Source organism: Gymnogyps californianus, chromosome 6 (assembly GCF_018139145.2).
Source record: "Gymnogyps californianus isolate 813 chromosome 6, ASM1813914v2, whole genome shotgun sequence".
Classification (NCBI taxonomy): Eukaryota; Metazoa; Chordata; class Aves; order Accipitriformes; family Cathartidae; genus Gymnogyps; species Gymnogyps californianus.
This window is the reverse complement of record NC_059476.1, coordinates 22,892,789-22,908,288: the sequence shown is the minus strand read 5'-3', so window position 1 is coordinate 22,908,288 and position 15,500 is coordinate 22,892,789. Positions and strand designations below refer to the sequence as shown.

At 40.9% G+C, this 15,500-nt stretch overlaps 1 protein-coding gene across 1 annotated transcript in view; it reads left to right on the top strand.

Moving 5' to 3' along the window:
* The window catches only part of GBF1 (golgi brefeldin A resistant guanine nucleotide exchange factor 1), a 110,702-nt gene that overhangs the window by 58,066 nt on the left and 37,136 nt on the right, over positions 1–15,500 (top strand). The window contains exons 4-8 of the mRNA XM_050898641.1: positions 4,287–4,418; positions 9,577–9,695; positions 10,319–10,427; positions 10,786–10,846; positions 12,567–12,621. Coding sequence (XP_050754598.1) covers positions 4,287–4,418; positions 9,577–9,695; positions 10,319–10,427; positions 10,786–10,846; positions 12,567–12,621 — 476 coding nt within the window. The remainder of the gene's footprint in view (positions 1–4,286; positions 4,419–9,576; positions 9,696–10,318; positions 10,428–10,785; positions 10,847–12,566; positions 12,622–15,500) is intronic.

Sequence of the window (15,500 nt, the reverse complement as noted above, 5' to 3'; positions counted from 1 at the left end):
AGTGAAGAGTTGAACTGCCAGAGAAAGCAGCTTATGTGAGCATTTTAGATCAGGAATGTGCCAACAGTGTGCTAACAATAAGAAACCTCTTCCGAGGGGGACCTGCTCTTGTACTTCAGGAGAAAGGGGACGCCGGAGGTCTGATGCAGCTTGTTTGCTGAAGTGCCAGAACGGCTGGATGGGATTGCTGAAATGGGAGTTAGGTGCTTAAACATGAATTAGTTGTTTAAATATCTTTATAGACATGTGTGTCTCAGCGCAAATAATCCATAGGATGAGTGAAGGAAAGCACTGTGGTCTCAAAGGAATTCCGTCCTCATATTAAAATTGCCAGCCTGAAGAGTTGGCTTTCTGATACGCTACTTAAGATATTCTTTCCCTTCTTCTCAATCTCCATGCACTGCTTTGGGCTAGCTGAGCATTTTTGGGTGTAGTGCTGGTGCTGGTCTCTGTTTGCTTCCTTGAAATTTCATTGAAGGGACCTGTGTGAAAAGAATGGGAAGTGCTTTGTAGGTGGTCCCCAAAGCAGCCCAGGCTCTTCATGTAAGGCTGTATCATGTTTTAATATAATTTTCCCTAGCTTTGAGTAGATTAAAAAGGAAGGCTGCTTGTAGGAATCCCTAGTGAAATTTTGATCTCTTTGTGGACACTTGTTCGGTTTTTCCTCTTTTAATACCCTAGGCTGAGGTCATGCTTGCAGGGCTGGTGGGTTTTGGGGCGGTTTTTTTGTTTGTTTGTTTTTTCCCTAGAGTTGAAAGTAGTTACCTAAGCAGAGAACCATCCTGTGTTTTCTAGTTCAAACACTGAGAAATGTCTCTTGCTAGGAAATATACTTGGAGAAACATCTCTCTCAGCAATTCTCAAGTCTCTCACTGGTTATGGTTTCCTTGCTTGCAGTGCTTGAACCTGAATCTGGCAGAGCAAGAACCAGAGAGCTGAAAAATCAGAGCTGCTTTTTTTGGAAAGCTTTTATAAAAGTTCAAGTATGTACTTCCAAACATTCAATATTTACTTTATATAGCCTTTGTTTTGGCAAAGGAATTATTAAAGTTATAATTGATTTTTACTGCCCTTTCTGAGGCTCTTGGATATTTTCAGGAGAGCATAGCATTGCTTTTACAGTTAGGTGCCAAAAAAGATCAAGACTTTATGTAGGGTCTCTTTCATGAAGTTTTAAGCTGCTAGGCAGAACAATTCCCTTTAAAGACTATGGTCCTACGTTAACAAAGTATTGTGAAAAGAGCGTTATTCAGTTCCTACTGTTCTGTTCTCTAGATTAAACTTGGGCTCTGGTAGTAAAAGCTAGCACGGAGTGCACCTTGCAGTTGTAGTCATTGATCTGAAAGGGCTGGCAGGTTGGTACTGGACACTGCCATGTTCAGTATATAAGGCTATGAAAACCTTTCAGAGAGAGAGCTTCTGAGCTAACTTCACTGAGCTCAACAGGAATAAGTTAAAAGAAAAGGATTGATCTTTGACTTACTTGTTTGCAAAATTTTTACTTGGTTAAAAACTTCCAAGTAGCTTTAGTGCCATTTTCAGATGCTGAACTGATACTTCAGCCAATGGGAGTAATCTGCTTCAAGACAGGATATAGCAAGAATAGCGGCAGTACTAGAGGGAGCTGGTGACCCCTGTAAGTCCTCAATGCCTGTCAACGCTGCTGGGAAGAAGAGCTCATTGTAGTAATCAAGTGAATACTCCTCAAATGCAAACAATTAGCAGTGTGATTGGTGTTTCACTGAAATTTAGATCTTTCAGACAGTAGTCCTTTAGTGGGTAAGTCTTGCACTAAAAATACTCTCTTCTTGTTTAGTATATTTTTTAAATTTTTTTTTCAGTAACACAGCACCAACTATCCAGTCTGAAACAGTTTTACAGCATACACAGTCAGTTTCAGAGAGCTTAATGTAAAATGCTGTGTTACCATAAAAGCTAGGGTCTCTGAATATCAGGGAAGCTGGCCAGAGCTGCTGTGTAATCAACAGTATGTGCCTAAGTTAAATCTTAATTATGACAAGCCATTTTGTGATCTTCATGTAACTTGGGAATTTCAGTTAGACTGCAGGGGAATCTAATCTTTAACCACATCAGGATTCACAGCTTTAATTGAAAGAAAAATGAAACTCCCCCCACTCTTGTAAAGGAAACGTCTATTGGTTGTCCCAAAAATGGGTTAATGGAGAGTGTGGTAACCTATGTATCCTCTGCTAGCAAGTTTGTCTTCATCATCTCATTCCACCTGTGCAGCTATGTATGTCTGCTGAAGTCCCATTTTTCTTACTAATCAAGGTGCAGCTTTTTCATCCTGGGGCTCACTGGATTGAAGGAGGCTGGAGGGATTGACAGGATTATGATGGTGCTGACTGTTCTATAGAAAGGATCAGTTTTGGGGAAGAAGAGTTTGAGTGTTGATCCCTAGTAGTCTTACTATATTTAATGTTGTCCAAGTGCTTGTAGCCAGACAAGTGTTCTATAAAGCACACTTAAATAAACATTGATGAAAGCATGCCTTATGATCCTCTGCGTTTCCATGAGCTATTGAGAGCTGACACAATTGTAATGTCACACCAGGATATTATCTGACAAATTGGGGGAGTTGTTCTTAAGCCAAAAAGATTGAATCATCACGTTCCTTTTAACCTCTCACAAGTTAGTGGTGTTGGCCTGATTTGAACTGGTGGCTGAAAGGTAAGAGACTGCATAATGATTCCCAAAGTTCCTTTTTTTTAATTGCAGTTTTGCTTTAGTTAACAGAAAAACTATTACACCTTCTTGTTCTCCGTGGTCTTAACTATTTAAAACAAAAACCCCTGCATTTTTCTTCCTCCTTTGCTTCCTCACCATAATTTGTCACAGTTATGTTAACATGCTTTCTGATAGGCTTTTTACTTTGATACTTAAAGCTTTTCAATAGGAACTGTGATAAAATGGAATTTTACTTATCTTAGAATCAGGAGGGTTTGGATTCCCCCCCCCCCCCCAAGTAAAATAATTGAGTTATGTTGGTAGATAGAAAAGCAGCAGCTTGTCTAAGGATTCAGGAATTACAGGCTTTTTTCTCCCCCGCCTCAAAGAAGCTCATATGACAGATAAGTGCAATATTGGATCATCAAGAATATAAGTGCCAGTGTTCCTGTGACACTATTAGCCATTAGACTTGTTAACTTTTATTAGGAATAAAATGTAGGTTTCGGCAAGTTGAGCCAAGTGTTTGTACTTAAATATTTCTGGTCTCAGAATTATCCAAGTTACTTTTAATACACTCTTCTTTGCCTGTTTACTGGCTGTATTGTGGTTGCCTTCACCTGCTTTTTAATGTTTTTTTACCCTAAATCCTCCTCAGGACTCCTGTTATCTCAATTCCTTGTGTTGTTTGGTTGGTTGGTTGGTTTGTTTTGGTTTTGGTTTGGGGTTGGGGTTGGGGTTTTTTTTTGGTCATTTTCCCTAGTTCTGGCTATTCTTTTCTGTATTTCATTTTCATTCCCAAAGCTTCCATTGATTATCTTGAAAAGTTTAGGAAGCTCATTAGTTGTTCTTTCTCCAGCTCAACAGCTCAGTGCATATGCCTTCTTGTATTGCAGCTTTAGAGAGGATATTTTCAGTTCAAAGCAAGTAGTGAATAGTGCCCTTTTTTCTTTGGTTGAGAGGCTTGTACAGATATTCTGAGAACAAGATAGAAGAGTTTTTAAATTTGCTTATCTTGTGCGTTTTTCCTGTCTTTGCCAAGCAAACTTCTAGTGTTGCAGAAATGCAATTTGTATTCACGCAAAGAGCTGCAAGAGATCCACCTAACCTGATTGTACATTTGTACTATGCATGTAATTAGCATGAGGCCGTATATGTAGTAGGATGTTACAGAAGTGACAGAAGGTGCGGCAGGGTCTATATAGTTCATGTGATCACACAATTCCAGGAGTACTAGGAAAATGCAACCGTATCTGCCAATTAATTAAAGCATGAATTTGAGCAGCAGTGGCTCTGTGGTGTTTACAGAGTGTTCTTACAGTAGAATTTGTTTTAGAAGGCTCCAGAAGGCTGTTTTCAAGATCATAAGAACGTGAACTTCACAAATCATTGCTTTTAAAAATTTATACATATACGTGTGTGGTGTGTGTGTATATATTTAAAAGTAACCCTGACCTTCCCACCAGCCTTCTGAAACTAAGCTATTGCAGGCCTCTTTCCTCTGAGACTAAGCTTGCCGTAGATTCTTAAAGAGAAAATGAATCCTAATGAATGAAGTCTAATTTAATATCTCTTTAAAATTATTTTTATTTTAACAGAGCTATCTGAAATTGAACCCAACGTCTTTCTTCGGCCTTTCCTGGAAGTAATCCGTTCCGAAGACACTACAGGCCCCATAACTGGATTGGCCCTCACATCTGTGAATAAGTTCCTTTCATATGCACTAATAGGTATGTTATGTGGCTTCCTGGGATTTACCAAAATGCCAGCCAAATCCATCTCCTTGAGATGTGTCTTTGGCCAGGATACATGCTTGCAGTCTTAATGAGGAGATTGGGGAAATAAGAAAATTGTCATTAATGCTGGGGAAATAGGCATCTGCAGTTTCTTAATATCATACCTGCTGGTCTTTCATGGCACTACAGCAACGGCTGGAAACGGAGCCAAAGCTTCTAGTCTGCCCTGACTGCTGCCTGTGCTTATGGCCCGCTGCTGGACTGTGGTGGTCTCCAGCTGCTTTTTAATGCAATCTGAGCAAAAGGGCCAGGAAAGGGAGAACACCAGCTTGGATTACAATGTTGTAATGTACAGAAACACAGTAGAATTTATTTAGTTTGGTGGATTAGTATTTCTGCTCTAGAGAGGATATTTTTTTTGCCCGGTCCCAGACCCTGTCCGGTGGTGTGCCAGTACTCTTCACTTGTCGCAATTGTCATGGCAGAGACAGTTTTGCTGCTGCCCAGACTTTCAAATGTGCGCATTCTTCTTTATATTTGTGAAAGACTAATAATGTGCATGTGCTCAGTTCCCATGGCTCAGCTGGCTTGTAGTAACTCATTAGCTGGCTTTCTGTCTGCCTTCAGTGTGTCATCCTGTTGTTAGTGGTGCTTGATTTTTCTGTGTAAATTCTGTTAGTACTTTCTGATCATACCTGTGTGAATTACAAAACTTGTTATCTATGTTTGTTTATACGTAGTCTCACTTGAAGAAAATTATTTTTACCTGTCTCCCCACCCACACCCACCCCCCATCAGATTTCCGTTCTTTTCCTCCCTTATGTTGTAAGCGAACACTGTTGAATTTTTGGCACTGTTGTTTTAAATATTCTGTTCTTTGGAGTTGGCATGAGGGAAGTTAGAGAAAGAAAGGGCTTGATGTAGATGCAGACCACTTTTGTGGGAAAGACCCAAAATTAAAATGAGCAAAAATGGGGACTTGCAGGAAAAAAAATGTTTAAGAGTTTGATGGAAATTTAGTGTATCAAGACATCAGTTAGTGGGCAGTATTGGGTATAATTAAGTGGCAAAAAATAACTAAAATTATGCAATATTGATGTCACTTCATAAGATAATAAAGAAATCTTAATAAGCCTGTAAAACATGTCCCTTGAAGGACTAAGCAATAATGCAAAATATGTTAGTTTCAACATAGAATGAGGGATGGACTCTTCTGGGCTTTTATGGTCTGGGTGGGATCAGAACATCAGGCTGGTATCACATGTCCAGGCAAACATCTGCACAGGCAACTGACTACAAATACTTGACTTGAGGCAGAAACAGGAAAAAAATGTGGTTAAGAATTTGTAGCCTTTCTCTAGCTACTTGTTATTTAGAATATTAATTAGGTCATTCCAGCAAGGGCACATCCCTGTAACTGTTGGTGAGCATGTGTCTTTGTGCTAGACAGTGGAAAAGACCCTCTGCCTGGCTTTTGTTGTGGAGCAGAACCTGTAATCTAAGACCTCCGTTGCTGCTTCAGGTGACATTCACAGCAGCCTTGTCCTTTGTGCTGCTCCAGATACCAGTGAGGCTGGGATTAGTGGTGCTGACTGAACATCTGGTTAGGGTTGTGTTGTTAAATTAAAGCTTTTTGGTCATATATTTCTCTTTGTAATATAAGACTAAAGGTAGTCTAAAGACTGTTTGCCTAAAGATAGGAAAAGCTTAAAACTGTCCTTAATATATGAATCTGTTTCAAACTGTACCGGAACAAGGAAGGACGGACTCTGGCATAACCACAGTGGGGAAATTTCAGTGTGGCTGATATTTGTGGTGCGTTTTGGGGCTGCATAATTGACACGTGAAACCAGCACTTTTTTCAAAGCGTCATTAGCTGTGTCTGTTCTGTGAGTGGATGGTACTTGCTGTACACACTGGGTCAAAAAACAGTGGGCAGTGAAAGAGCCAAACTCCTCTGATAATTATCTTTGTTTAAAACGGCTTTCTTTTCCTATTTCCAAAGCATTTCATTGCTAATCCTCATGCTGTCTCACTGTTTTTCTTATTCTGTCACATGTCAGCAGGTGGTTATCTGTCTACTTTTCAAGCCAGTATTGCTGAGGGGTATGTTTTAAAACCAGTTAGAAAAGAATAATTTTTGAGTAGCCTTTGAGACTTCTGGTTGCTAGTAGTCTGAATTGCAAAGATCTGTTCTGAGATTGTTGGATGCAGCAGTTCACTAATGGTATAGCATGCAATCACAGCTCAGTTAGATAAAATGACTTGATATCCACCATGCATGTGTTTCAGTAGGAATAGTTAGCCTTACAGAGATTATCCTCTGCTCTGAAATAAGTACTACTGTTTCAAGAGTTATAGTCAATAAATTACATGGTAATTTTTAAAGTACAAGAAAACTATGTGACAATACTAAACTCCCATTGATTTTTATCCGTCAGATTAGTTACTTCCTTACTCAGCAGTTTTCCACTGGCTAGCTAGCTGTCAGCCTTTTTGGTGAGCTCAAACCTTAGCTATAGGAAGATTAGTGGCTGAATTTCAGAATTGTATTTTTCGTATTTTCCTCAGAAAAGGTATGTGCTCTTTTATTATCACAGTGTGTCCACAGCAGCTTCTGGCTCCATTTCTGAAGTTAACTTTCCCTGGTGTTCCTGAAAACTATGTATCTGTAAGTGAGTAGCTTTTGCTCAGCTTCCAGTGAGAGGACTTGCTGTTTGGGGAGTTTAAAGCTTGTTCTCCCCTCTACCTTCTCTGTCTCGTTGGTGATTTATTTTAGTTCCATTAAAGGTGTTACTGAGCAGGCTTCTGGATTTCCTGGATTTCCCTGATGGTTGAGAGCCTGGATTTTCTGCTTTCTGCTTGTTCTTTTGCCCACCTGTTGGGAGAGTACACCCCATATGAAATGTGTATGTCTAGATGGGGTCTCCAGGTCTCTGTTGTAGGTGGCAATTTTCAAACTGATATTTTGCTTTACACAAACTTTTGTTAGTGATTCTGAGCAGGCATTGACACATCTTTCTGTACTGTTTTCTCACAAAGGAACAAAGAAGAGGGTTGATCTTTTCTGTATCTTGTTTCTGCAAAGTAGAAGTATCTGTGCTTTTAACTGAACTCAAGAGGCTTTATAAATTGACCTGAATTTGTAGAGCTGTTCCAGGGAGCCAGGACTGAAGTAGTCAGATGTGATGTGTGTTGGGAGAGAGGTGTGTTTATTAGTGTTGAAGGTAGGGGCTAGCACAGTGAAGCAGTAGTCATAGATCTGTTAAAGAAGCATATGCACAACTTGCTTGCGTTTCGTTTTCACACAGACTATTTATCCATAACTATGACTAAATGTATCCCTAAGCCTAGAGCAACTCACATCTACTGGAGGAGGTGACAATGAAGTGAATCTGTTCTGCCTGTGGGAGCCTTTTCTGCAGCAAGTGGTTTTTTCCTCTTGATGCCCGCTTAGCTGCTTTCCACTGTAGTTGTTGAGGTTGGTTAACAGTAATGCTAACGTAGGTGCTGGCATTGTAACACCACTGGTCTTTGCCTGATTTAGTTGAGGCAATTTAGAATGATCCTATATCACCGCTGGTGGTTTAAGCTATTTCCATTTGTGAATAAGAGTGCATGGGGCACCAACGTATGGCTGATTTTATTGCCTTTGGTAGAAGAGTAGTAGCTTCTAACTGGATTATAAGCCATTATCGAAGGTACACAGAGAACTGCCTTTGACAGCCAGGCCTCTTATCTAATGCTTCCTAGTATCAGAGTTTGGTATCCTGTTGAGTGCTGCTGCTGAAGCAGGTAAAAAATGACCAATTGGTCTTAGAACAGACTCCTTGATAGCTCAGTGAGGTTTGACTAGCAAACCAGGAGGGGAACTCACTCTCAACTATGCAAGATTTTTGTGTGTGTGTGTGTGTGTGTGTGTGAGAACTATGTCAAAAGTAGGCAAGCTCTGCTCTTCATAGGGATGTGTAAGAGATGGCAAAGGCGAAGTACCATTCCTATGCAGATTTATGGGATTCTGAAGTACACTGATGCCATTTCAGTTTTGTGCAACTATGAGAAGTTTCTTATCCTCCAGCCCCTCAGAATCCCCACAGCGTGGTGGAGGCTGCTCTCTTTGGACCACAATAAGGGCAGCTTTCTTTAATGCGTAGGGCTTAGCCCCTCCTAGGTGTGAACACAACGGGAGTCAAAGAGGGAGTCTGCAAAGCTTCTCTGCAAAGTATACAAGCTCTTGCTTGGTTCCTCTGTCAGCTTCCTTCTTGCTGGAGTTCAAGAGGCCCCTTGTCAATTAATGGGGTATTAACTAGTGTTTAGGTTGTCTCCTTTCTTTCCTAATGACTGTTTAGGTAGGAAGGTAACAAGATTCTTGCCCAGTGCCATATTGTTTAAGTGAGAATGAAATCAAAGCCGGAGGCAGCTTTTCTGAAGCCACTGTAATGTGGCACAAGATACAGTTACTAGCAACAATCTCGTCCTAAACATTCTCTCAACTGCACCATTGTTTGTAGCTACAAAAGACTGAAATGGAGAGAAGGAGCCTTGATGAATGATTGAAGCGGGAGGCCTGCAACTCCGATATCTAAACTGTGATCATGTCTGCCTACTGTTTTCTCTGGGGAAAGCTACTGGTCCATTCCTCCCCCAGCTCCTATTCCTTGGGAGGGATGTAGAATAAGAGACAATTTTTCCTTCTCAATCTAGTGGAACCTGTTTGGCATTTTCTCCTCGTGGGAGTAAATTTGAGGTTCCCTATGTTTAAGAGCTGTTTTCTCTTCATTCCCAAGGAGGAACTGAATGCATTTAACAGCTGATTGTGCTATATTGTAAGGAACAGGACACCATCTTACAAATTAACATCTAAAACCATACAGAGCCAGTAACAACTGAATTGTAATTCTTTTCTTTGTTAAGTTACATCTTTTCACAAATGTAAATAGACTCTTGATACAGTCTTTCTGAAAGCTCCCAGTTTTAAAAACTCTTTCTGTTACTGGGAAGTGAATTTTGCTCTTGTAGGGTCAACTCACTCCGAGTCACGCAAATTAAGGAAGCAGATGGCAACAAAGTATCTCTGTGTAGATGTCTCCCCACAGAGGTGGTAGGCTGTAGGTGGCCTTTCCCTGTCATATATTTTTATTCTGTTACTCAGATCCCAGCCATGAGGGCACAGCAGAGGGGATGGAGAACATGGCAGATGCTGTCACTCATGCCCGATTTGTGGGCACGGATCATGCAAGTGATGAGGTTGTCTTGATGAAAATCCTACAGGTAAGTGGAGAGAAATGGTAATTACCATAATGGTTGCTGCCTGTTGTGGAACATATCCTGTTACATGGAGATGAAGAGGAGGTAGCGATGTTTTGACTCTGTAGGAGCTTAGTGACAGACTTTATTTTTAAACAGATGGCTCATATACCTGTGGTAAAAGCTTTTCCAAATGAAAATAATTAAAAGCTTAAATGAAATGATTTTTAAATTAAGGGCTTGATAATGTAGTAGTGTTGATAATCCTACCTTGTGCATGGTCTGTGTTAGTGAGGGGTAAATTAAGCATATGGAGCTCTCAAACTTATTTTTGAGAAAAATTCTTTGTAGAGACAGACCTATGAACTGTACGCCTCTTCAGTCTATGTACTTTTGAGCAGATAGCTAGTTACTGTATTTAAATATTGGGTAGCATGCAGCATATCAGGCCTCTTTTAGAAGTGGGTCAGGAGATCATTCTTGTCTCCTAATCTGTCTGTTTCTTGAGCACAGCATTCAGTTTGAAATGACTCCTGGAAAACCCTTAGGTTTTCTGCTCATGGCAGTCCTTGAGGAAGCCAACCTTCTCGTGGAAATGCACGCAAGTGTCATTGTACTATGGGACATACATGTGCTGTTCTTTGCAGGTTTTGAGGACCTTGTTGCTCACTCCAGTGGGAGCCCACCTCACCAATGAATCTGTGTGTGAGATCATGCAGTCCTGTTTCCGCATATGCTTTGAAATGAGGCTCAGCGGTAGGTTTGTTCATACGTCTGCAGTTAAGAAATGATCGGGTTTCCTCAGCATTAACTAGTTCTAGTGTAGAACATGTAGCCGTGGAAAGCTGCTGAGCTTCGTATTATTGTGTCTTTCTACAACTCCATGGAAAATTTCTTAGTTCACTGTACAACTTTTGACTGCTGTTTTTCCCCAGCTTTGTGGCGCCACCTTGTGATTATATGCCCATTTGCAGTAATGCGGTGTTGGAGCTGGTTTTAATAAATTTGCTGTAATCTCTGTAAACAAGGCTCGGAGGGGAGTCTGCTTGAAGAAGCCTCTTGATAATATCACACTGAGTAATGACACCTGTGTTATTTGTTTTTGTCTTCGCAGAGTTATTGAGAAAATCTGCAGAGCACACTCTGGTCGACATGGTGCAGCTGCTCTTCACAAGGTAAACCTGCTTGTGTTTGCCTCAGCATTGCCGAGATGGCCCTCTAAGGACAGAAAGATTCCACACTTCCACTTAAGGGCCCTCAGAAAAATCATCCAAAATGGTCATTATTTAGAGGTGGAAGGGGATGAAGGATTTGGCACTTTTCTCTTGCGCTGACCCTGTCAGACTGCAGGGAGACAGAGGTAGGGAAGGTTGCCTGGTTTAAGGTGTCCTTTGAGGAGAGATGGACAGCCAAGTAATGAAGAGCTTTAGGATAGGGAACCAGTTTGAGGACAGAGAATGCAAACTTCACTCCAGGACAAAAAAAAAAAAAGAGGGAAAAAGAAAAGTGCTCTAAAAAATATAGCTCTCTTCAGGAGAGAGAATAGAAATGGTATTGAATAGCCACATGTTGATTTCAAGCTGAGAGCTTTGACCTCACAAATCAAAGAGAATTTTAAACTCTTGAGATCATATGTCTTGGACAAATGTTCTGCCCTTTTCAGCACCCTTCAGGTAATTAAGATTATTTCTTTTAAACTCAAGTTATTTAACTTCAAAACTGTTTCTCCAGATAGTGCAGCAATCATAGACTTTCTCTGGGTATTGTAAAAAGGAAATGTGCAGATACAGAAATACTTTTAGTAGGAAAGGATTGTAGTAAAACTGACAGCTTGTGAAACACAGCTCTCATAATATTTTTTTTTTCCCCCATTGTCACACTCAGTTCCAGTGGGATCTCAGGTTTTTCTTTCCTCTGTGCACCCAGTGTCATGCAGTGCACTGGATGAATGTGGGGCAGAATCAGAATCAATCTCTCCAAAGAGGAGAGACCACATTACTTTTTCTCCAAATGCATATGTGAATTTTACTTAGTACTTATTCATTATTTATTGTGTATCCTCTCCTCTGTCCTTCTTGATAAGACTTGGAGATACCACCACAATCTGTGCCTGTGGATGTTGGAATAGAGAAGCAAGGCAAAGACAGCAACTGCAGGGGTGGTTTGGCCATCTTGCTTTCCAGAAAAAGGAATAGCCAAAGCTGTACTGCAAGGCTTTTATCCCTTCAGCAAGCAAAGATAGAACTGTAGTAAAGGAACAGAAGGGAGAGCAGGGTGTGTGGAGTTGTAGAGCTGTACCCATTTGTCATTTGGTAGCACAGGCAAGAGCAGTCTACCTCCTTTACTTCTGAGACAGGGACTGCTTAGCTCAAAGCATTCAACTTAAACTTAAATCCACTGTGCACCATAATTGTGTTTATATGATGCAGAATAGAGGATAACTAGTGGGGTTTCTACGAAGTTAATGAAAAGGGTTGCCATGACTAGTAATAACATGTACACTGCAAGAGTCCTGGTGTGGATGACACTCTGGCTCAGCAGCTGTTTTTAGCAACATCAGAGAAGCCTGTTTTGAATCAATCTAATTAGTCCACTGCTGAAAACATACACTGAAGGAAAAGAAACTGTATTTACATGACCATTAACAATGAAAATCAATATAGCACAACTGCCATTAGCAGTAATAGCATGCAAAGTACCTGTCATCTATACTTGGTTTTTTTTCCCTCAGCAGATTTTGGCAGGAAAAGAAACTAAGAGCATCTCTTTTTGTGGAGAAAACCTAATTTTGGTTTTCTAGTATCTGCAGCATGACTGGAAAGACCAGTCTGTTTTTTTCCCCTTCTTGTTAACCCAAGAAAGCTTATGTATTTCAGCTTGTTCTTTGTCTTTCAGGTTGCCTCAGTTTAAAGAAGAGCCTAAAAGCTACATGGGAACAAACATGAAGAAGGTAAGACTCAGCACTGTGTTGGCTGTTCTGCTTTTGTCTCAGGCTTGTGCTCGGGCTTGTGCTCATCTCTATATTGTTTGTTTTCACACTTGTGTTTCTTCATTCCTGCAAGTCCCTAGTTCACTGAAAGAGCATGTCTAACTGCGTAAATGGACATAGCTTCATTAATTCTGTGGGATTAAGCCCACATAGTCCAGTAGTGAATCTTGTTAATGATACTGCTGCCTAAGGGAGTCAGTCTGAATTCTGGGAACAGCCATCGGCTGCTGTGGGCTAGAAAACCCCAGCAAGTTATGGGACCTGATGGTGATGTCATCTGATCATTTGCTGTCTTCTGCTCTCTCTCCAGCTTCTTTCTCATCTTTCTTCATTCACTACAGGTCTAATACTGTGCTCTCAGGATGTCTTTGTCCAGTTCTCCCTATGTAGAAAGGAAACTTTTTGAGGCTGGTGAAACAGCATGAAAGCATTATGAAATTGGGCTATTGTAGAAAAAGCTTTGGTGGTTTCTAGAAGGGGCAGCATTCTGCAGCGAAAACCTTAGTTCACATGGGCAATGCCATCTCCATTAGCAGCCAAATCAAAGCAGACTGTTCTTTTTCTCCCTTTCCCTGAATGCACAATTTTCTGAGGGTGGAAGGTCTGGGTTTGTTCAACACCACCATCTCCCTCTATACAGTGAGGTTTTTAGCAGCTGGACTCACTATGGCAAATAGCATAAATGTGACCTTACATTATTATTAATGTAATAATTTCTTAGGTGGAGGGAGGTCCACTTGAGGAATTCCATATCTACTTCTATACATATATGTTCTTTATACTCCATATATAGAATGTCAGTAAAGATACAGGATTCTACCGTTGAGAGCAACAGGAAGGGAAGAAGAGTGCTAGAGAAGAAACAGCCACCTTTGAAGTTACGCTGAATATACTATTTATAATGTTATAACTTCCACTCTGTTTTGATTTTTAATGAGTTGAGAAAAGTGGCAACATTGGGTAAATGTACATTGCAGAGCCAGTAAGCAGTGTTTTGAGAGACTGAAATGATTACTTGTAGGAATCTGAAACTAGCTTGGGGCTTTACTTGTGTAGTAACATAATGATGACTTGTTTCCCTTGCTGTGGGAGAAAAGTGGCAAGATTCGTGATGATGGTAGGCTGGCCTAAGGAAAGCTAAAAGAGATCAGGCTAATGTACAGCAGGTATCAGTATTTGTCACGGTCTGTGTAGAGAAGGTGTAATGTGAAGGTGAATTTGAATTTAGGAAGGCTACCCTTATCAAGTGATGGCTGCTCCCAGCTCAGTTAAGTGACGCTCTGTCTTGTGGCTGATCTGTGCAGTTACCTTGTACTGTCTCTTTGCTGTGCATGCCAGGAGTCTGCCCTGCAGCCTTGCACTCTGCCAGGTTATTCTTCTCTTTGGGTTTATTTTGCTTTGTTTAAACCATGCATTTGCCTGTCTTTCACAGATCTCTTCATGTCTCCTCAACAAACTGGAGCTAAGTAGTGGGGAACAGCCCAAAGCCCTGAACCAATTAGAGAGGGTATTGCTCTTTAAGAACCTGAAGGTCTCTCTCTCCCTTCTCCCTTCTTACCGTACTCCCCTCTTCCTTCTCTTGTAAACACCGCCTAAGAGATAGTTATGTTGCGTGCAGCAAATCTCCCTACACTCATTTGACACAGCATGGCTTTTGGGGACAATGCATGCAGCGGTTGCTTTGCAGTGTTGTGGCTGCAGCTGGGGCAGGCTTGGGAGGGAGAGACCCTTGTTTTACTGCAGCATTCGGTGTCTTGGTGAATGCCACCTAAGACACCATCACAGCATCCTCAGAAGGAAGGGAGTGGGAGGGCATGGGCAAGATTTGAGTCCTCTATGACAGTGAAAAACTGAAGAAAAGAAACATAAAAAAATGTAGATTGCTCTCTGAAGGCTCAAATGTTGTGTGTCCTAGCTGTTGATCTTGGTTATAGACATAGCAGCATACCTGAAGAGTCTCTTGACCCAGCATGCCTTAAACAGTTTTACTCAAGGTGAACCTCTGAGCTTTGTTACTTGGTACAGGGCCACAGAGTTCAAGGCTCTCTAAAGCTTTTTTGAAGGAGACTACTCTACATTTTCAACGTCTTTGGCCATGTTTCTACTGAAATTAAATATGGTTCCCAGAACAGTATTTGCTAATGGGGGATGAGTAGGGCCAAACTGAATTACGAAATGTGTTAGTACCTGCTAGTTCCCCTAGAAAATACTTCTGAAGAAATATTGTAGGCCTGCAGATTGTTGGGTTTGGACTGATCATAGAAACCCTGAGAAACTAGCTTAGATGGGACCCTTCTCAGTTTTCCATGTTGGTTCATAAACTTAATGTAGCTTTAGTTCTTGTCTGCCATTAATGCTATTTGGTCCAAAAGGAGCTGAACAAAACATTTAGAGATGCGTTTGCCATTTTTTTGTCTTGTGTCTATGTTCAGGATAGTTTGGAAAGACAGTGGCTGGAGACTTGCAGATTTATGCAGAGTTACACAGAAGAAAAGACTAAGAAATGTTTCCCTTTGCAGTAGAAAGTGTTGTAGCTAAACATTGGGTTCTGCAGTGGGAGTCAAGAGGAACCTAAATCTGAGTTTTCACAGATTTTGGGGTTGGATTATGTTCATAGTTGCTTAAGATGCATAAATATGTTTCACCAGATAAAATTCATTAGTTGTTGCAGTACAGGCAGGTAGGTAAGTGAGATGACTGGACTGCATCAGTGTCTCCAGGACGTTGATCGTGGACTGCGTTCTCTCTGCATGCTTTTGTGTCTTGAACGCTACTTGGTGTGCTGACCAGTTCCATGCTGCATCTAGAATGAGCTCATGTTTTAGTATAATCACTTTAGT